Source organism: Schistocerca americana, chromosome 8 (assembly GCF_021461395.2).
Source record: "Schistocerca americana isolate TAMUIC-IGC-003095 chromosome 8, iqSchAmer2.1, whole genome shotgun sequence".
NCBI lineage: Eukaryota > Metazoa > Arthropoda > Insecta > Orthoptera > Acrididae > Schistocerca > Schistocerca americana.
The window spans coordinates 385,447,469-385,470,558 of record NC_060126.1 but is presented as its reverse complement, the minus strand read 5'-3'; the positions used below and the strand labels follow the sequence as shown (position 1 = coordinate 385,470,558).

Below are 23,090 nucleotides of genomic sequence, written 5' to 3'. Positions count from 1 at the left end.
AAGATAGCAGACATCAGCATCAAATGAGATGCAAGCCACTGTCATTAGCATCATTAGTGTCAACAGGACAGCGTGGAACTACATTATAGTTACCTGTGATAACACGGACATTCTTTTTATGCAGCAGAGAATCATTTTTCAAACAATGGAAAATCCAGGATGAAGTAATGATGATCTTATGGAAAGAATAGATTACTATTCACCATACAGAGAAGACGTTTAATTGCACACCAGCAAAACAAAAAGACTGCTACACATTTGAGCTTTGGACCACAAGGCCTTCTTCTAAGGTAGAAGAGGCGCGCACACGCATGCGCGCGCGCACACACAACCAATGTGTCCAGTGGCTGACGCGACAGTGTATAGAGCAACTGCACCTGATGCGAAAGTAATCTGTGGTGGTGGGGGTATGGAGGAGGCTGGGGTGGGGAGGGGGAGGGATAACAGGATAGGAATGGAGAAGGTGTAGAGCTGCTTGTGGGAGCATGCCGGCACATGATGGGGGCAGGGTAGGGCCCCTAAGTGCAGTCGGGAACTTTGAGGGAAGGAGAGAAGTGAGGGTGGAGGCTAGTGGGTGTGTTGGTGGTGTAGAAGGCTGTGATGTTGGAATGGGAGCAGGGAGGGAACAGCACTTGAGGGACACAGACTAGTGAACGTCCAGGCCGGGGGTGTTACAAGAGCATAGAATATACTGCAGGGAAAGTTCCCACCTGCACAATTCAGAAAAGATTGTGTCAGTAGGAAGGATTCATATAACACATGCTGTGAAGCAGTCACTGATGTGAAGACTTCTGTGTTAGGCAGCATGCTCAGCAACTCGGTGGTGCAGCTGTCTCTTAGCCACAGTTTGGCAGTGGCCACTCATGTGGACGGACAGATTGTCTGTTGTCATGCCTACACAGAAAGCAGCACAATGGTTGCAGCTTTTGTAGATCACCTGATTGCTTTCAAAGGTGGCCCTGCGTTTGATGGGATACGAGGTGCCTGTGACAAGACTGGAATAGCTAGTGAGGGGAGGTTGTATGGCACAGCTGGTACATCTATATCTATTGCAGGGATATGAGCCATGAGGCAAGGAGTTGGAAGCAGGGGTGAAATAAGGGTTGACGAGGATCAAGAATATTGCACAGGTTCAGTGGACAGCGGAATACCACTGTGGGAGGGATGGGTGGATGTTTTTGTTGTGGTCTTCAGTCCTGAGACTGGTTTGATGCAGCTCTCCATGCTAGTCTATCTTGTGCAAGCTGCTTCATCTCCCAGTACCTACTGCAACCTACATCCTTCTGAATCTGCTTGGTGTATTCATCTCTTGGTCTCCCTCTACGATTTTTACACTCCACACTGACCTCCAATACTAAACTGGTGATCCCTTGATACCTCAGAACATGTCCTACCAATCGATCCCTTCTTCTAGTCAAGTTGTGCCACAAACTTCTCTTCTCCCCAATCCTATTCAATACATCCTCATTAGTTATGTGATCTACCCACCTAATCCTCAACATTCTTCTGTAGCACCACATTTCGAAAGCTCCTATTCTGTTCTTGTCCAAACTATTTATTGTCCATGTTTCACTTCCATACATGGCTACACTCCATACAAATAGTTTCAGAAACGACTTCCTGTCACTTAAATCTATACTCGATGTTAACAAATTTCTCTTCTTCAGAAACGCTTTCCTTGCCATTGCCAGTCTACATTTTATACCCTCTCTACTTCGACCATCATCAGTTATTTTGCTCCCCAAATAACAAAACTCTTTTACTACTTTAAGCGTCTCATTTCCTAATCTAACTCCCTCAGCACCACCTGACTTAATTCGACTACATTCCATTATCCTTGATTTGCTTTTGTTGATGTTCATCTTATGTCCTCCTTTCAAGACACTGTCCATTCTGTTCAACTGCTCTTCCAAGTACTTTGCTGTCTCTGACAGAATTACAATGTCATCGGCGAACCTCAAAGTTTTTATTTCGTCTCACTGGATTTTAATACCTACTCCGAATTTTTCTTTTGTTTCCTTTACTGCTTGCTCAATATACAGATTGAATAACATCGGGGATAGGCTACAACCCTGCCTCAGTCCCTTCCCAACCACTGCTACCCTTTCATGTCCCTCGACTTTTATAACTGCCATCTGGTTTCTGTACAAATTGTAAATAGCCTTTCGCCCCCTGTATTTTACCCCTGCCACCTTCAGAATTTGAAAGAGAGTATCCAAGTCAACATTGTCAATAGCTTTCTCTAAGTCTACAAATGCTAGAAACATAGGTTTGCCTTTCCTTAATCTATTTTCTAAGATAAGTCATAGGGTCAGTGTTGCCTCACGTGTTCCAATATTTCTACAGAATCCAAACTGATCTTCCCCGAGGTCGGCTTCTACCAGTCTTTCCATTCGTCTGTAAAGAATTTGCGTTAGTATTTTGCAGCTGTGACTTATTAAACTGATAGTTTGGTAATTTTCACATCTGTCAACACCTGCTTTCTTTGGGATTGGAATTATTATATTCTTCTTGAAATCTGAGGGTATTTCGCCTATCTCTTACATCTTGCTCACCAGATGGTAGAGTTTTGTCAGGACTGGCTCTCCCAAGGCTGTCAGTAGTTCTAATGGAATGTTGTCTACTCCCGGGGCCTTGTTTCGACTCAGGTCTTTCAGTACTCCGTCAAACTCTTCACGCAGTATCGTATCTCCCATTTCATCTTCATCTACATCCTCTTCCATTTCCATAATATCGTCCTCAAGAACATCACCCCTGTATAGACCCTCTATATACTCCTTCCACCTTTCTGCTTTCCCTTCTTTGCTTAGAACTGGGTTTCCATCTGAGCTCTTGATATTCATACAAGTCGTTCTCTTCTCTCCAAAGGTCTCTTTAATTTTCCTGTAGGCAGTATCTACCTTACCCCTTGTGAGATGAGCCTCTACATCTTTTCATTTGTCCTCTAGCCATCCCTGCATAGCCATTTTGCACTTCCTGTCGATCTCATTTTTGAGACGTTTGTATTCCTTTTTGCCTGCTTCATTTACTACATTTTTAAATTTTCTCCTTTCATCAATTAAATTCAATATTTCTTCTTTTACCCAAGGATTTCTACTAGCCCTTGTCTTTTTACCTACTTGATCCTCTGCTGCCTTCACTACTTCATCTCTCAAAGCTACCCATTCTTCTTCTACTGCATTTCTTTCCACCATTCTTGTCAATTGTTCCCTAATGCTCTCCCTGGCAGTTTCTTCAACTTTAATCTACAGTTCATAACCAACAGATTGTGGTCAGAGTCCATGTGCCCTTGGAAATGTCTTACAATTTAAAACCTGGCTCCTAAATCTATCTCTAACCATTATATAATCTATCTGATACCTTCTAGTATCTCCAGGCTGCTTCGATGTATACAACCTTCTTTCATGATTCTTGAACCAAGTTGAGTGGATAGTAGCCCTTATTTCGGGACATGACAAGATGTAGTTGAAACCCTGACAGACAATGTGATTCAGTTGTTCCAGTCCTGGTCAGTGCTGAGTTATGAGGTGAGTGCTCCTTTGTGGCTGAACACTGAGTATGTGGGAGGTGGCAAATGAGTAGAGTGACAAGGCACAGAAGATCTGTTTTTGTACAAAGCTGGGAGGGTAATTTCAGTCTGTGAAGGTCTCAGTGAAACCCTTGGTATATTTGGCTAGGCTGTATGGAAGGGGCTTCTTGGTGTGAAATGGGACGCAGCCGAAAAAGTGGAGGTACTGCTGATAGTTTGTAGGTTTGATATGGATGGAGGTACTAATGTAGCCATCCTTAAGGTGGAGGTCAACGTTGAGGAGGTGGCTTGTTGGGCTGAGGAGGACCACATGAAGGGAATGGGGGAGAAGGTTTAGAGGTTCTGGAGGCATGTAGATAGCGTTCCCTTACCTTAAGTCAAGAACACAAAGTGTTATCAATGAATCTGAATCAGGAGAGGAGTTTGGCATTCTGAGTGGTTAAGAAGAATTCCTCCAGATGGCATTATTTCCATTTATCTCCAGTGTCAGTAACCTAAAAACTGAAAATAAAAATAAATGATTTCCACATAGGAACTCACGTTACCGTTCGGTACTCTTTCCATTGCCTGGAAGCTATGCTAACCTAAACGGCTCAAGCTTCAACCGAGCTGTCAAAAATGCTATTTTTTTCTAAACTCTGTGCCCTCTGGAGCTCCCACTTCTGTCATTTTCATTTCTGGTCAACCCCTGTTTCGAAATCTGTGAAGAGTAGATATGGTCCCCTTGTAAGTTAAAAAAAAGAAACAACAGATTAATGTTCTCTAGCACGTTCTCAATGAAATTTGATTTATATATAAAACTGGAATGATCTAAGTGTTCATGTAGTCTGATGGTATCAGCTTAACCAGAACACAGTAACTCACAACTCAAACAACAAATAAAATAATAATATATAGTGTGTCACATGTCACTTTTGTAAAAACAGCAAGCTTACACGAGTTTAATCATTGGTTGCAAAATTTAACACGATCTTAATTTATAATAAAGGCAAGTTGCAGTTGCTTTTAAGAGTCAAGAAAGGTATTATTTTAAACCATTATTGTTTACCATAATGGAACAGTGCATTTAAAAAACTAGCATTCCATCTCAATGCCAGAACCTGTACAAGTGCAACCAGAAACAATGTAATACTTCAAACAGACCTTCAAACTTATTCACATAATTAATATAATTTACCTCTGTCTGGCACATGAGACAAGAATTTGTCCACCAGTTCATGATGCAGTGGCTGCTTTTCAGTAGTTGTATATGGCAGTACATCCTCATGGGCTACATAGTCCAAGCCTGGTATAGCATACAAGCTACGACTGCTGTCTTGGTTACCAAGAAACGTAACTGCCTCTGTTTGTGCTCGCTGAAACAAACCAGTGACATATTATTAAACTGAAAATAAACCATGTCTGTGAACTCAAATGACAATCTGTTACCAATTCACAATCATAACCAACTAAACAGTGAGCCAACTGTATCTGCAAACATTGCTCCACTATAATGACAATAAAGCCTTAATAAAAACACATTAACTGACACCTGTGGGCTAGATCATAAAGTACTGGGGCTTTCTTGACCTTGGAATTTCTTCCTTTGGGACTAGTAAGCCTTACAGAGAAAAGCAAGCACAGGGAAGTAATGCATAATGGAAAGTTTCAGATGTGTGACAGCAGTTAATGGGACCATTTGGTGCACCATGTGTCACCCTGTTTACAATAACCAAAACTGATTAAGTCTATCAAAAATCTGTTGTTATAACCAAAATGCTGAAATACAGAAGCATTGAAAAAAGTAGAGGCATTAGACCTGCAGCTGTCAAAAGATAGTAATATAGCTTAAGTATAAAGAAGCAAATTATGTCATTTTTGTGATTTTACAAAGCTCAACAAATTGGAAACCTTGTAGATGATCAGACTGTGTGATTATTATTTGTATCATGGTCAGACTGTGTGATTATTATTTGTATTTATCATGTGAAACAGCCATAAACATCAATTTACTTGACAGGCTAAATGTACACAGCAAATTTCCTATACCAATCTGCAAGAATTATTTTTAAATTAACACATTTTAAAAAATCCTTACTTTTAGTGAATTAGTATGTCTTCTTATCTAACTTCTGAGAAGATACTAAATACTGCATCATCACTAATTGTTATATGGCATAGGTTACAAGCAAATTTTAAGGATGGGGAAATTGCACTCATTCACATAATAATTGAGATCAATGAGACCCAAAACAAATATCAAAATGGTGAACAAATTTGCAATTTGAAGTTAAATTATATACACCCAAGTTTTACATGTGCAAGTTCAGTTTTGAGAGCCATGTGACTCCAAATTGGGGATGCCTGTACACATCGTCACATACATTTTACAGCTGTGGATTTTGTGTGGTCAGGGAGCTATTTCTTAAATGTTTGCCTCTATAGATGCTGCATGCTGCTATGCTTAGAAGTACAGAATGACACTTGGAAAAACACAGGCACTGGGAACCTGCTAGAGATTATTCAGTGAGAAAAATAATCACATGCAAGAGGTTTTGTTGTCTGTTGTTCAACATAATCCTCAATGATCCCAATACATGGGAATTTGCATAGGAGAGCAAAAGCTGTCACATTGCTTTATGAATGCTGAATTTTAACAGAAAACAGAATTATATTAACACCAATCACCCTCAATAATCAAGTCACTGGTCTCCACAACATACAGTTTTAGACTATAATGAATCTTCCTTGGATACGTCAGATGGATTTAAGAGAAAGTATGGTATAAATGCTCCGTGTGGCACTTCATCAGTTCCAGTTGCTTTCACAGGCTCTTGCACACACTTGTAGCATACATTCCTACCATAGCTGGAAACTGTGTCACTGCAGAATGTGACTACAACATGACAGAGCCTATCGCATTTGGCAGTGGCAATTTGCAGTAATCCGCATGCTGCATTTTCTGGCAAATGGATAAAGAGAGAAAATTTTCTCTGGATCTTGTTGGAGGTGCCAGATGTTGCATACTTTTAATCATCTGTGTTGCGTTCCACATCACTACCCCACCCAGGTAGCCTGCCGCTCTGGTATGGGGGTGTATCAGTGTAGCCTAAATCTAGGTGAAGCCAAGAGTGGTGAGCATTACAGCAGGGATCCACAGATATCACCAGTGCCAGTCCCACTGTTTTTCCATGCCTTCTCATGGGCACCAATCGGGCAATGTACCCCCTGGAGCGACCAACAAGCAAGTCGTAGGTTATCAACATCGGTCTCAGCCATCGAGCAGATTAGTTGTAACAATCCATGTGGCTTTGTAACTGATGGCCCAGCAAGTCAGCTGCAGCAACAGTGTTCATCAAGGATGTATCAACTAAGCAGTCCAGAGTCAGCACTTAGCAGCAGTCTGAAGCAAGAAATCACCATTCTAGAAGCAGCGGTCTATAGTAAACATCTCACAAGGATAGGAAATGCCACCGCTCTTAGTGGTAATTGGTAATGGACATAGTCTCTGGACAGGTTTTTATTTCTGGAAGTGATTGTAATGTTCTGCCAGTTATCAGCATGGACAGATTCATGTACATGTCTAACCTGGAACATATGTTTTGGTTTACATGTGTGTTGCAATGAATAAGCATTCAATTACACTATATTAATTATGTACTGGTGTTCCAGAATCCAGTCACAACTGAGGTTATCACTGACATAAGTGATGGGATGCCGTTTACCATGCCCCTTAATTGCATATCGTAGTATTTGTGGCCTACTGTCCCAGCTCCACAACATATGACATGACAAAAATGACCCTTCTCAGGGCCAAATAAACAAATCAGCCTTTGGAAATGAATATGCAACCTAACCTCAGGCTAGGTAACGTGCAATGATGACGATTAATGATGTCAGAAAGCCTATAACCCCAGTCCCTTTTTTGTCAGCTACTTTGTTTCTTATTATCCTTCACTCTGCCCCCCCCCCCCCCCCCCCCCCACACACACACACACACAAAAAGCGTGTAATAAAATCATCCTTCAATTACTGTCAGTTTTACTGAGAGAAAGAGGGGATATTACATTCAATGGAAACATCAGCTGATACCAAAACAACATTTACTGTTAACTGAGTGTTTCTATAAGAATTACAAAATTTGAAAACAGTTACCTGCCAATCATTTCAAAGCACGATATTTACAATGTACACCCACAATGCCCAAGATATAATAGAAGCTGTGTGATTTATCATTACAAATCCTATTCATTCAGTTCTGCATTATCCTACTATGTTGGAAGGAATGCCGGTGACTCATTTATTCCATTAACACATGTATCCTTTCAAAGCATTAGAATTTAAGTTCTGTGATAATAAATGGAGTCTTGTTTGGCCAAATTATGTACTGTCATTCAACAAAAGAAAAAAACAGAAAACAAGGAAACAATTTGAGATAGCTAAATTCTTTATGGATGTCACTTTGTTAAAATAGCATGAGTTTTCAATTTTAACAGACACTTTTAATACACACTACCAGAGACAGATCATTACCATAAAATAATATAAGCAGACTGCGTTTTTCAGATAACGCTGACTGACACTCTATTAAAACATTAGTTTAGTGTTCTAACAATGGAAAATCTGGGATGGAATAACAACATACAAAAGATTGTCGAACAGTCCACCGGTGTACTGCTGGCACGCAGTGTCCATGGGCACCATATGTCAGCGATTACAACATGTCACTGTCATCAGGTGTGCTGATGAACTGAGCTCCTGAGGACGTGCAGCCAACTAATATCCCCTGCCCTCAGGAACCTTTTACTCCACAGTCCACACCCACAGCCACGGTGACTTTAGCATTCTATGTCTAAATCTACATACATACTCCGCAATCCACCATACGGTGCGTGGCGGAGGGTACCTCGTACCACAACTAGCATCTTCTCTCCCTGTTCCACTCCCAAACAGAACGAGGGAAAAATGACTGCCTATACGCCTCTGTACGAGCCCTAATCTCTCTTATCTTATCTTATCTTTGTGGTCTTTCCGCGAAATGTAAGTTGGTGGCAGTAAAATTGTACTGCAGTCAGCCTCAAATGCTGGTTCTCTAAATTTCCTCAGTAGCAATTCAAGTAAAGAACACCTCCTTTCCTCTAGAGACTCCCACGCGAGTTCCTGAAGCATTTGCCATAACATTCGCGTGGTGATCAAACCTACCAGTAACAAATCTAGCAGCCTGCCTCTGAATTGCTTCTATGTCCTCCCTTCATCCGACCTGATAGGGATCCCAAACGCTCGAGCAGTACTCAAGAATAGGTCATATTAGAGTTTTATAAGCGGTCTCCTCTACAGATGAACCACATCTTCCCAAAATTCTACCAATGAACTGAAGACGACTATCCACTTTCCACACAACTACCATTACATGCTTGTCCCACTTCATATTGCTCTGCAATGTTACGCCCAAATATTTAATCGACGGGACTGTGTCAAGCACTACACTACTAATGGAGTATTCAAACATTACAGGATTCTTTTTCCTATTCATCTGCATTAATTTACATTTATCTATATTTAGAGTTAGCTGCCATTCTTTACACCAATCACAAATCCTGTACAAGTCATCTTGTATCCTCCTACAGTCACTCAACGACGACACCTTCCCGTATACCACAGCATTATCAGCAAACATCTGCACATTGCTATCCACCCTATCCAAAACATAATTTATGTAGATAGAAAACAACAGCGGACCTACCACACTTCCCTGGGGCACTCCAGATGATACCCTCACCTCCGATGAACACTCACCATCAAGGACAACGTACTGGATTCTATTACTTAAGAAGTCTTCGAGCCATTCACATACTTGGGAACCAATCCCATATGCCCGTACCTTAGTTAGGAGTCTGCAGTGGGGCACCGAGTCAAACGCTTTCCGAAAGTCAAGGAATATGGCACCCGTCTGATACCCTTCATCCACGGTTCGCAAGATATAATGTGAAAAAGGACGAGTTGCGTTTCACAGGAGCGATGCTTTCTAAAGCCGTGCTGATGATCGGACAGCAACTTCTCTGTCTCAAGGAAATTCATTTCATTCAAACTGAGAATATGTTCGAGAATCCTGCAACAAACCGATGTTAAGGATATTTATCTGTAATTTTGAGGATCCGTACTTCTACCCTTCTTATATACAGGCGTCCCCTGCGCTTTTTTCCAGTCGTTCGGGACTTTAAGTTGGGCAAGAGATTCACGATAAATGCAAGCTAAGCCAATGCAGTAAATTAGTCTCTGTAAAACCGAGTTGGAATCCCATCAGGGCCTGGTGATTTATTTATTTTCAACCCATTCAGCTGCTTCACAACCCCAGGGATGTCTATCACTAAGTCCTCCATACGGGAATCTGTACGAGACTCAAACGGCGGTATGTTTGCACGATCCTCCTGCGTGAAAGATTTCTCAAATGCTAAATTTAAAATTTCAGCTTTCATTTTGCTGTCTTCCGTTGCCAGGCCAGATTGATCAGTGAGTGACTGGATGGAAGCCTTCGACCCGCTTACCGATTTTACGTAAGACCAGAATTTCCTTGGGTTTTCAGCAAGATCTTTTGCTAAGGTATGACGGTGGTAGTGGTTGAATGCTTTATGCATCGCTCCTTTTACAGCAGCACGAATCTCTACTAACTTTTGCCTGTCCTCATTCTCCCAATCTTTCTTGTACCGCGAATGCAACTGCCTTTGCTTCCTAAGAATTCTCCAAATTGCGCTGTTAAATCACGGTAGGTCTTTTCCGTCCGTAACCCATTTTTTCGGCACATTTTTGTCCAATGCGTAATTTACAATGTGTTTAAAATTTGCCCATAATTCTTCCACGACCATTGTACCAGAAGTAAATGAAGTCGATTCATTTACTAAGTGGGATGCTAAAAACTGCTTATCTGCTCTTTCTAGTAAGAATACTCTCCTAGCCTTCTTGACTGACTTTTTAACTTTCGCAACCATAGTCATAATGACAACATCATGATCACTAATCCCTGTCTCAATACTGACACCGTCGATGAGGTCTGGTCTGTTCGTGGCTACCAGATCTAAAATATTTCCATTACGCGTTGGCTGTCGATTTAGCTGCTCAAGACAGTTTTCGGATAATGTGTTCAAAAGTAATTCACACGATAGTTTGTCTGTACCACCTGTAATGAATCCATAGACATCCCAGTCTATACTAGGTAGGTTGAAGTCGCCTCCGACTAATATAGCATGATCCGGGTACTTCTGCGATACAGAGTGTAGACTGCCTTTGAATGATTCTAGAACTGTCACGGTGGAACCTGGTGGCTGGTAATAACACCCCACAATTAACTTAATTTCTCCTAGTCCTCTTAAACGTGTCCAGATAACTTCACAATCACACACTACTTCGACCTCAGTAGACACAATATTTTTGTCAACTGCAATGAAGACACCACCTCCTACAGTGTCTAATCTGTCTTTCCGATACATATTCCAACCCTCACTAAATATTTCAGAACTTCCGATCTCAGGGTTCAGCCAGGCCTCAGTCCCGAGAATAATTTGTGCGCCACTCGCTTCCTGGAGGGCAGTAAATTCAGGAACTTTATTCCGAACACTCTGAGAATTTACTGCTAATATCTTGATAGCTGAAGAGCCTTTACACTGAGCGCATCCTGATTCCCTGCCTGCACGTCGACTGGTGAGTGTTCATCAGGACACCTCGCACTACTGCCTAGCCTAAAAAAAAAAACCATGTGCAGGCCACAAGTACTCTGCTACCCGAGTAGCCGCTTCCTTTGTGTAGTGTACCCATGACCTGTCTAGGGGCGTCCTACAATTCCCCACCCAATAGTGTAAGTCTAGAAATCTGCAGCCAAGACCGTCACAGAGTCGACGAAGCCTCTGGTTGAGACCCTCCACTCGGCTCCACACCAAAGGACCCCGATCCACGCTGGGAACAATGCTGCAAATAGAGAGCTCTGCTTGCACCCCGCGTGCGAGGCCAGCAGTCTTCACCAAATCTGCGAGCTGCCTGTACGAACTGAGGATCGCCTCAGAACCCAAGCGACAGGCATCACTGGTGCTGACATGAGCAACTACTTGCAGACGACTGCACCCCGTACGCTCAATAGCCGCAGGCAAGGCCGCCTCCACATCTAAGATGAGGCCCCCCTGGCAAACAAACCGAGTGCATGTTTGATTTCTTTCCAGCCTGAACGCTATTTCCCTAAGGGGCTCCATCACCCGCCTAACGTTGGAGCTCCCAATAACCAGCAAGCCTTTGCCCCCGTGTGCCTGCTCGGGCCCTGCTGAAGGAGCGGTCACCTGCCCACTGACAGGGCGAACGGGCGAGGCCAGCCGGACAGCCTCCACATTGACCCTCCGCCTCGAGTGACGCGAACGCGTTGCAGTCCGCCACTCACCCTGAGGTGAGGGCGGCCCCAACGCGCCGGGTACATTAGAAGGTGCCTCGGCAGCTGAGTCAGCGGACGCAGCAAGTGACACCTGGGGTGTTGCTAGCGACGCGCCAGACCCTCCGCCGTCGCTGCACCTCGAGGAAGCAGCCTGAAGGTGGCCAACCGCACGCTGAGCTGCTTGCGAACCGCGGCCAGCTCCTCCTGCGCCCGCACACAGCATGCACACACCCTATCCATCCTACTGCTAATATCTAACGACTCCGCGAATTTATACTCTACAGCTATCAATAAGCAATATTACTCCTCTGAAATACGAGAATACGCAAGGATTTTATGTAGTTAAATATGCAAGCGCACAAACACTCGGAAAGAATTTAAGAATCAAACTACAAAACAAATATGAAAGCTAAATACGCAACTCGCTACTGCACTGATATTTCACCAGCAGCTGCTCAAGGCTCACTCATTGGTGTCGGTGGTAGCATTGATGAAGGTGCTCTGTTTGCCCTGTTCACCAGATCATTTTGTTTACTGAGAGTCTTCTTAATTAAACTCAGTGCTGGTTCCCAAACCTTACTAACATTATAGCTGGAATCTCCGTTGATGAGATAGTCTCTGGTACGAGTTCCTATGGCCTCTCTAATGACACTGTTAAAGTACATGGAAGTCTGTGCTAAGAGCCTGGCCCATTCATACTTCATCACATAATTCTCGAATAAACAGTGCTCTGCAACTGCTGACTTGTTGGGATACATCAGTCGAGTGTGACTCTTGTGTTCTCAGCAACGATCTTCATTGGTGTGCACTGTCTGCCCTCTATGTCTTTCCACACTGACATGCAATATGGTATATGCCAGCCTTCTGCAAACCAAGATCATCTTTGAAGCTTCCTATTAACGCTCATGTTTTATTGGGCAGGCAAAACACTTTTACTTGGTGGTTTTTCAATAGGTGTCCAATTTTTCAAGATGGTGCACCACTGTATGGTATAAAGGCTGTGTCTGCATTTTTCTTCATGACTTCTATTGTTTGCACAGGTAGTACTGTTGTGGTTGGGTGGAGAGCGTGCGAATGTGCCATTCTGGGTACCCACTGTGTTTTTATTTTATTTTATTTTATTTATTTATTTATTTATGTTTTTTATTTTTTTACTACAATTCCAAGGCGTTCCCGCTCCTGGGGCAGGCTCTTTGCATCTGAAATGGTGCGCACCCTGTGTACTAATGTTTTTGGTACCCCATTCCTCTCCAATGTTGGACTTCATAGGCTTGGTTCTTGTCAGAACACAGCAGGTTTCACAACATATTTCTTCATCTGCCTCAGGAGGTAGTCATGCCACAACCCGGTCAGAGCAAACTTAAGTCCCTTCTCCAGAATTGAAACTGCATCATGAACCAGTTCTATGTCAGTCAGATTAATACCATATTGTGTGGTGCCTCCAGCGATGGTTTGTCAAAGAGACGTGAGAATTTTGATATCTGATGTCCTGTGGCCTTCCTAAGGGCAGAATTGGCTGCATGCAGGTACCACCATCAATCTGGTTCCAGTTCCAGGAATTAAAATGATTGGCCAGTTGTGAAGGTAGTCTAAAAGTAGTTCCTGGGAGTTTTTCTTGAGCCTTGTATTGGTATGTGAGAGTGTGCGCTTTATGGGCTGGAGCGTTGAGTACAACTCCTAGGAACTACTGAGACTACACTTTTACACTTGGGCCCCAGGGAAGTGTATGAGATCTCTTATATTCTTAACGTACATAAATTAATTATCAAATAATATCAAGTATACTGATCGTTGGGAACTGAGGAAGAGAACTACATATTTACACTGACAGCCCAAGTATGTACAAAAGGGAAGAGTGGAAAATATTTGAATAATGGAATCCAGCATTAACTAGCCAATCATTTTAATTCCTGCCGTGCTCTGACGAGAACTAAGCCCACAAAGTCAACCATTACAAGCAGAGAGTGCCCCAGGCGTCTTTCCTGCTGACAAAGCCAATGCTACAGTTATTCTTTCCCACAAGGACTACGATGAAGATGCAGAGCATGTCAGATAATGAATCCTATAGGAAGATCAAAGCTGATAACCACAAAGAAGGTGGAGAGAAAGACTAGGGCTCTTCTCAAGGATGCAGATTTACCAGAGGGGGTTGCCAAGAAACTGTATCCTCAAGGATCTGTACTACCAAAACTTTATTGACTTCCTAGAGTGCAACAAAGATGGGATGCTGTTACACCCCATTGTCAGCAACATTAGGGCACATATGTATTTGCTGGCATAATATCTGATGGATATACTAAGCCCTCATGCAGGTAAATACATTCATCACATCCGTAATTCTGTGGATTTGTAAAATGCCTCGACAACTTGAAGGTGAAAGACTCAGATATCTTGGTGAGCTTTAATGTTGTCTTGTTACTCATCAGTGTACTTCTGAAATAATTACTAGAGGTTATGGGTCAGAAATTTGTCGAGAAGACCACCGATTTTTTCATGCATGTCCTGAGCTCCATCTACATTCTGTTCAATGGAGAATACTATGAACAAACAGACGGAATCACAAATGGCAGCCCACTCTTGCTTGTGGTCATGAATTTGTATATGAGTACTTTGAAGAGGAAGCCCTGTTACCAGAATGGAAACCTAACTTTTCCATTATATGGATTACCCATTCATCATCTGGCCCTATGAAAGGGACAAATTCCTTGCCTCCCTTACCCATTTGAACTCCATAAATTCCAAAATCAAATTCACTATGGAGACTGGAGCAGAAGGAAGATTACCATTCCTGGATGTCACGATGAAGAGAAGAGCTAATGGCGCCCTGGGCCACAATGTGAACTGGAAGAAAACTCACACTTACCTGTACTTGCCTGCAGAAGAAAGGGTTACTAAAAACACTAGTACCCAGGGTGCACTCCATTTCAGACACACAAACTGCTCCAGGAGTTGGAACAACTAAGAACTGTATTCCAAAAAAAAAAAAATTGGTACCCAGAATGGCAGATTAGGCATGTGTTATGCCCCATCACAACAATACAACCTGTGGAGACCAAAGAAGTCACGGACATAGTATTAGCCACTGTCTTTATACTGTACATTGGCGCAACATCAGGAAAAATTGGACAAATAATTGAAGAAGCACCGAGTAAAAACTGTCTTTTTCCTGTCCAATAAAACATGGGCGTTATTGGGAAGCATCAAAGATGATCTCGGTTTGTGGAAGGTAGGTATATACCAGGTTCCATGTCAATGTGGAAAAAAATACTGGACAGACAGCGCACACCGTCTAAGATCATTGCTGAAGACACCAGAGGCACACACTCGACTGATGTATCCCAACAATTCAGCGGTTACTGAGCACTGTTTATCTGAGAATTATGGGGTGGAGAATGAATGGACCAGGGTCTTGGCACAGACTTCCATATACTGGGGCAGTGTCATTAGAGAAGCTGTAGAAATTCATACCAGGGATGGTCTCAAGCTGCGATTGCAGCTATAATCTTAGCAAGACTTGGGAACCAGCACTGAGTTCAATTACGAAAACTCTCAGCAAACAAAACAATCTGGTGACCAAGTCAAACAGAGCTCCTATATCAACACTGTCACAGCCTCTTCGCCCGGAATTTTTAATTAATGAAGACACCAGCCCTGAAAGCCGACACGTTATGACTACTATAGAAGCCAACACTAGCAACTCCTCAAACACCTATATGCAGCCACGAATGTGGACTGTGGATGGAACAGCTTGTGGGATCGCGGGATAATAGATGGCTGCGCGGCCTCTGAAGCTCAGTTTGTCAGCTCACGTTCGATCAAAAAATACGCCAAGAGAAATTGAAGAATAACATCATACAAAAGATTGACACGGAGGATGCATTCAGTGGCAGACAGGCATACAGTGATACATGCATACACACATGTACACTGGAGACAACAAGTGTGTGTGTGTGTGTGTGTGTGTGTGTGTGTGTGTGTGTGTGTGTGTGTGTGCACAGGGTCTGATGAAGGGCTTAGACTCTTTGTCTGACAGATTATAATACCTAGCAATTCTTTTTTTATGTGCCTGTCTGCCACTCAACACCTGAACTATGTGGTGAGTTGCAATCTATCATTTTTCTTCAGCTGAACGTTGGGAATACAATTTTTTTTTATTTTTATTTATTTATTTATTTTTGCTTTGTTGTGATGAAGCCATGAAAAACCTTATGGTCTAATAATCACACACACTAAGCTCGGCCCTCCTTATGGAAATATCCACTTGGCTGACAGCTATGACAGTTTGTTGCGAGGCATTTGTTTGTTGTTACTTTAGGGCACTAAACAGCTGAGCTCATAAGTGCCCGTGTAATAATTTAAAACGGTCAATTTTTTTTTTTTTTGTCATTAGTCTTCTGACTGGTTTGATGCGGTCCACCACGATTTCCTCTCCACCTGCAACCTACGTTCTCAATTATATGCTGGATGTATTCCAATCCCTGTCTTGCTCTACAGGTTTTGCCCTCTACAGCTCCCTCTAGTACCATGGGAGTCATTGCCTCATGTCTTAACAGATGTCCTATCCTCCTGTCCCTTCTGCTTATCAGTGTTTTCCCCATGTTCCTTTCCTCTCTGATTCTGCACAAAACCCCCTCATTCCTTGTTATCAGTCCATCTAATTTTCAACATTTGTCTGTAGCGCCACATCTCAAATGCTTCGATTCTCTTTTGGTCAATTATCGAATGAATTTGAAGTCAATAATACTCAGAGCCTAACTGAGTGAAGTAGAGGGCTAGCTAAAGTTGATTACTTCCCCTTTGAGAAGGTTCCTCAAACAGTTGAGAATTAAATTTCCTTCATCATATCACTACAATGAATAAAAAGTAAAACTTGATCTACAACCTGTGCTGTATCTGCTAAAATATCTTATAACTCAGATGGGAAACATATTAAAATGTAAACAGTTATAAAATCGGCATTGGGTCAGAAAATGGCACACTGTCAATAGTTGTTTGCAGTAAGCAGAGTGGCATGGAGTCTCCACACAGAGGCTCTGGAGGGCATTAAGTGAACTGGATCATAACACACAACTGAGAAGCCTATATTGTCAGATGTACTGGGTGGTCTGATAGAAGATGTAAAGTTCTGCAGTAAAGATCAAGCACTGTTCTAGAAGCCAATATTGAAAATGCTTATTGCCAATGACAAAGGCACATCCGACATCGTGGTTGGACTCAGATGTATCAGTAGATGAAGGAAATGTATCCAAGTTGCATGCAAAGCTCAAGAAACTTACAATGATAGGTTGAACCTACAGTTGCGTCTTTGGGAAGTGAACTAAATCCAAGACGAATGTCAATCTCTACACAAAGCCCAGGTGCTGAAGCGCTTTCATCCATCGGGAACGTTGCAGGCAACTTAAAGTTAAGCTTCTGTAGCAGTATACAAAAGCGAACTCTGGGAGGCAACAAAGAAGTTGCACTTATCCCAAATTGGTGGTCAAGGGAGTCATCAAAAGGACCCATAGGATGAATAGTTGGGCATAGAGGACAGATGGCACACATATCTGCTGAGGAGAACAAACATCACGTTGATCTGACAGTGGTAGTTCCACAGAGTCTGCACAGAGACAGAGTCATAACTGGGCTAGTGTAGAAAGCTCCAGTGGCCAAACTTATGCCTCAGAAGTGGATTGTGTTGTGATGGCATAAAAGAGACTGTCAAACAGATGAGTAAACGAGACACCCATAGTCCATTTTTGATCTGACAAGGGAGAGGTATAAGCAGAGGATGATTTTCTGATCTGCTCCCCATGAATAACCATTTAAAATACATTGGATATTTAGAGATCAAGTACAGTGTACTACCAAGTAAAAGATGTGGGAGAACCAACAGAGCTTCCTATTGAGCTTAAGCCCCAAAGATTTTGTGGTTTCAATGAAGAGCAACAGGACTGAGATGTAAGAATGATGGAAGAAACTCCTTGTGCCACCAGAAGTTCAGACAGACAGTTTTCTCAGTGGAAAAGTGGCAGCCATTGTCAATGCTCCACAAATAAAGACAACCGAGACATCACTGAATTTGTCGTTCAAGTAAACAGGTTCACTGAGAGCTGCTAGATCACAAAGTCATCTATTTCTTTATTTATTTATTATGCCATCCATAGACATTTTAAAATGTGTGGATGTTGTCAGTTTGTGTACATTTACATACTTACACAATTTTTCATTACATGTAGTTAATCATTGTGAGATAAGTTATTTACAATCATTTTAGTAAGGAATTCAAGTATAGTGTGAAAACAGTGTTCCAGCAAATAAAATTTAAGATTTTTCCTAAAGCAGTACATGTTATCTGTTTCTTTTATTTTCTGCAGCAGTTTATTATGCAGTTTTACATCTCCATACAAGAAACTATTTTGAGTCTTTATGTTTATCTTTCCTGTCTAGGTGAAGACCGACTTTTACTATCGTTATGAAAACTGCTATTTGTACTATAATTTTCTATATTCCTCTTGATATACACTATGGTTTGGCATATAAATCACAAGACACAGCTACAAATTCTAACATTTTGAAAATTTCTCTGCAATGGGCCCACTTACTGATTTCCACTATAATTCTTACTGCTCTCTTTTGCATTTTAAATACTGTTCGTAAATTCCGAGCACTGTTTCCCCAGAACATTATACCACAACTGAATACTGAACGAACAACTAAAGTATACGGTTCTCAGACATTCATCACTGCATGCTGATGCAAGGACTCTTAAGTGCATAACATGTTGTTGATATCTTTTTTGAGAGTTTCACAACATGTTCATTCCACTTCATTTGGCTGTCAATGTGCAACCCTAACAATTTTGTTGTAGGTACATCATCTGCGAATATGTTATCTAGGTTTATATTTAAGAGACTGTTTCCTATTCATCCTAAAGCATACTGTATTTGTTTCTTTATGTTGAGGGTTACTTTGTTTTCCTGTGACCATTTGTAGACATCCCTCAGCACTTCAGTAGAACTTTCCAGCATTTGTGCTGGTGTCTTACTGGTGATTAATATGCTGCTGTCATCAGCAAACAATATCTTCTCTCCATGGCTGATACATCGTGGGAAATCTTTTATATATACCAGAAACAATACTGCGGCTGGCACTGTTCCTTGAGGGGCCCAATATATTTTTCTTAATGTACTTTGATCCACTAAAGACACGTGTGATATCTACTGACTGTACTTTTCTAAATATGAATGAAACCATTTGTTAACCAATCCCCTTATTCCTTGAGCCTCTAACTTGCGCAACAGTTTCTGGTGACTGACTGTCAAACACCTTCAACAGGTCTAGGAAAAGGTCAGTTACATAGCTGTTCACATCTAATGCTTCTCAAACTGTTTCTGTGAATTGTGCTATTGCAGATTCTGTGCCTCTGCCAGGCCTGAAACCATACTGGTCTTTGCAGAGGAGGTTGAATTAGCTTAGATAGCTATAAGTCTGCTTTTCATTATTGTCTCTATCACTTTGGAAAAGGACGACAATAGGACTATTGGTATGTAGTTTTCAATGTTTTCTGCATTATCTTTCTTGTGAACTGGTAAAATTTTTGCATGCTTCAGATAGTCAGGAAAGCAACCAGTTTTGAAGTATTCATTTATGATTTCTGTTAGTGGAACTTTGATACCATTTATGCATTTTTTCAGCACACACACTGGGATTTCATCTAAACCTGTTGAGTTTTAGGTCTTTAATTGCCTTAAAACATTCCTTACTTCCTCCTCAGTGGTTGGAAGCAATACCATTGAGTTAGCTTTATGCTTCTTTGTTGGTTGATTAACACTTTTTGGAAAATTTTTCTGTAACTTTGTTGCAATGCTGCTGTCTGAATTAAGACTGAACCGCTTCCCATACTTCCTCATACTTATCCTCAACATGTTCAACAACAAACTGATGCTTCGTAGGTAGAAAGGAATCCCCGTCCATTCTGCTACAGACTAAATACCGAGGCGAATATGGCTCTCTTCTTTCTGTAGCCCTACATTCCTCTCATAGCGTAGCAGGGGAGGGAAACAATTTAGGGTCATATCTGTCAGCATTGTACTCGATCTTGCCCTTTTTAGAGGCTGCTGGCACAGTATGGTCACCAGCAAGACATGACCTAGTCCACTTCAATGGGGATCATCCACCCTGATGCCACCCACTCCGATCAGGGGCTGTTCACACATGTGCCACCCAGCCACACCAAAAGCCACCTGGCATGATGGCCGTTGCCTGGAGTCCTGATGCCCCAGGAAGACAGGCATCTACTCCTTGGCATCAGCAGTGTGATTGCTGTGTTGTCAGAGGTCTACCACCAAACAGGTACACGACAGCCCCACCACAATGGACTGGCTGCCGTACTGGATATTGGGCACAGAGAAATCCAATATTGAAATGGGGGTGAAAGAGGACAGGGGACGATGGAAGAAGACGACATACCCTGGAAAGTGTCCTTGCCCAAATACTTGAATTGCAGGTGGAGATGCATAGCCATGACAAGAGGCTCAGGAAATCAAATATAAGGGCACTATGGATAACTCGTGTACCTCGATGGATAACTCGTGTGCCTCTTACGACAGGCAGGGATACCTCGGACCTATCCTAACCCCCGGAACCGCAGATGGAGGGGTGGGAAGGGGGTAGGAAGGAACAAGAGTGGCCCCAACACTGATCCCTGGGGCACTTCCATTTGACCGTACGCCACTCAAACCCCACATCACAGCCATTCTCAACACTGTGAATAATGACCTTCTGCTGTCTGTTGCTAAAGTGAGCTACTCCCCATACTCCGTAATGGTCCAACTTCTTGAGTAATATTTTGTGGTTAACACAATCAAACACCTTAGTGTGATCAAAAAAATGTATCTAGCATTCGAAACTTTTTATTTAACCCATACAGTACCTCACAGAAAAAAGAGAATATAGTATTTTCAGATTTTAAACGACTTCTAAAACCGAAGCATACATTTGATAGCAAATTATGTGATATAAAATGATCAATTATCCTTACATACACAGCCTTTTCAATAACTTTAGTGAATGCTGATGGTATAGAAATACATCTAAAATTGTCTACATTATCCTTCTCTTCCTTTTTATAAAGCAGCTTTACTATTGACTACTTTAATCGTTCAGATGGGGTTGTCAGGTTCGGTAGATGCTGCTATGGATTACCTTAGACCAGACATTTCAAGTAACTTCCATAATATGAATTTGACCCTCACTACCCCAACAGAAATAATGTCCATCATAAAATCTTTAAAATCAAAAACATCTAGTGGGTATGATGAAATATCAACAAAGTTAAGGGGATACGGAATCGGATTTTGGGTTAAAAAATCGAATTTTTTTTTATTGGCGTATTATATTCTGCCATGTTTCCTCTTTAAAATGACGTATCGTACATAACTCTACTACAATTATAACTATTTTATTTTTATATATTTGTGAGATCGGGTATTGCGCTTTAGTTATACACGTCTCTCGTGGCTGACCATGAACTTTTTGGCAGTACCTTTAAAGTGACATGAATTCAAATATCCCGGTTTCCAGCGACTATTTATACACTAGTTGCCCGAAAATGTTTCTCTCTGGTTTCCTCAAGTTACTCTTTGACTTTGTGGCGGGACTGTTTTGTAAACAGTGTGATATAAGAAAGTAGTTGTTGTTGAGTTATTTCGTATTTAGTGCTTCATTTTTCGCAGTGAAAATGCCTAGAGCTAAAGCAAAAGTATTTAAAAAGCGTGTGAACTGGCAAAAGAAAAGAAATAATGATTCATTAGCAAAGCAAAGCAGTTCATCATCATCACTGTTGGAAAATGTGAATCCACTTATTACTGATTTGCCGAACGAACTTACACCAAATGAAAACAGTGCTTCTCATAAAAAACTAAGAGATTTGGAAGAGAAATATAATTTACTTGATAGAGGGAATGAAGTTTTTGAACTCATTGATACGAATATATTGTGTGAAGCTCTTGAAAACAGTTTGTGCTGCAAAAAATGTCATGGAAACGTTTCTCTGAAAGTAGAATCCCATGTTGGCCTAGCTGCCCAGTTTAATTTAATATGCAGTGTTTGTAAATACAGCTGTAAGTTTCCAAGTTCGGTTTCAGTAACTGTAAATAATGGATACAAGAAAACTGAACTTTATAGTGTAAATATTAGGTTAGTTTATGGATTGCGAGCAATTGGTAAGGGCAAAGCAGCTGGTGATATGCTATGTGGTGTTCTAAATCTTCCAAGTGCACCTTCAAAGTTTGAAGCTTACAATTATGTACTAGGATCTGCAGTTGAAGATGTAGCACAGAAGTCAATGCAGGTTGCTGTGGAAGAAGCAGTGGAAGAAAATGACGGCAGTCGTGACCTCACAGTGGCGTTTGATAGCACGTGGCAGAAAAGGGGCCACACCTCCAACAATGGTGTTGTAACAGCAACTAGTGTTGATACTGGCAAGGTTATTGATGTTGCAATAATGTCTAAATACTGTAGGTGCACAGGCAGGCTGAAAAATGAACACAGTGATGACTGTATTGCTAATTATTATGGTAGTAGTGGTGGCATGGAGGTTGCTGGGGTGAAGAAAATTTTTCATCGCTCTTCACAGTGGTATAATGTTCGCTATGTCAAATATCTGGGAGATGGTGACTCTAAAGCATTCAAAGAAGTTTTGGAAAGCAAACCATATGGGAACAGTGTAAATATAAGCAAACTTGAATGTATAGGACATGTGCAGAAGAGAATGGGTGCCAGGCTGAGAAGGTTAAAATCAGTTATGAAAGGGAAAAAACTAGATGATGGGAAAACCTTGGATGGCAGAGGAAGATTGACTGATTCCATAATAGACCACATTCAGAACTGCTATGGCCTTGCAATCAGGCAAAATATAGGCAATCTTGAAGAAATGAGGAGAGCTATATGGGCTTTATATTTCCACACCGCATCCACTTATGAGCATCCACAACATGGTTTGTGCCCCAAAGGTGAAAACAGCTGGTGTAAATACAATAGGGGACTAACAACAGGAGAGAAATACATTCACCACCACAGTCTACCATCAGCCATCATGGCAGAAATAAAGCCCATTTTCAGAGATCTGGCTGACAGAAGTCTTCTGATGAAATGTCTTCACGGAAAAACGCAGAACCCCAACGAGTGCTT

The 23,090-nt window shown here is 41.7% G+C and overlaps 1 protein-coding gene across 1 annotated transcript in view; it reads right to left on the bottom strand.

Moving 5' to 3' along the window:
- Nucleotides 1–23,090, bottom strand: part of LOC124545356 (polymerase delta-interacting protein 2) — a 64,016-nt gene that overhangs the window by 16,538 nt on the left and 24,388 nt on the right. Inside the window, exon 4 of the mRNA XM_047124259.1 lies at nucleotides 4,707–4,884. Within this exon, the coding sequence (XP_046980215.1) occupies nucleotides 4,707–4,884 (178 nt within the window). The remainder of the gene's footprint in view (nucleotides 1–4,706; nucleotides 4,885–23,090) is intronic.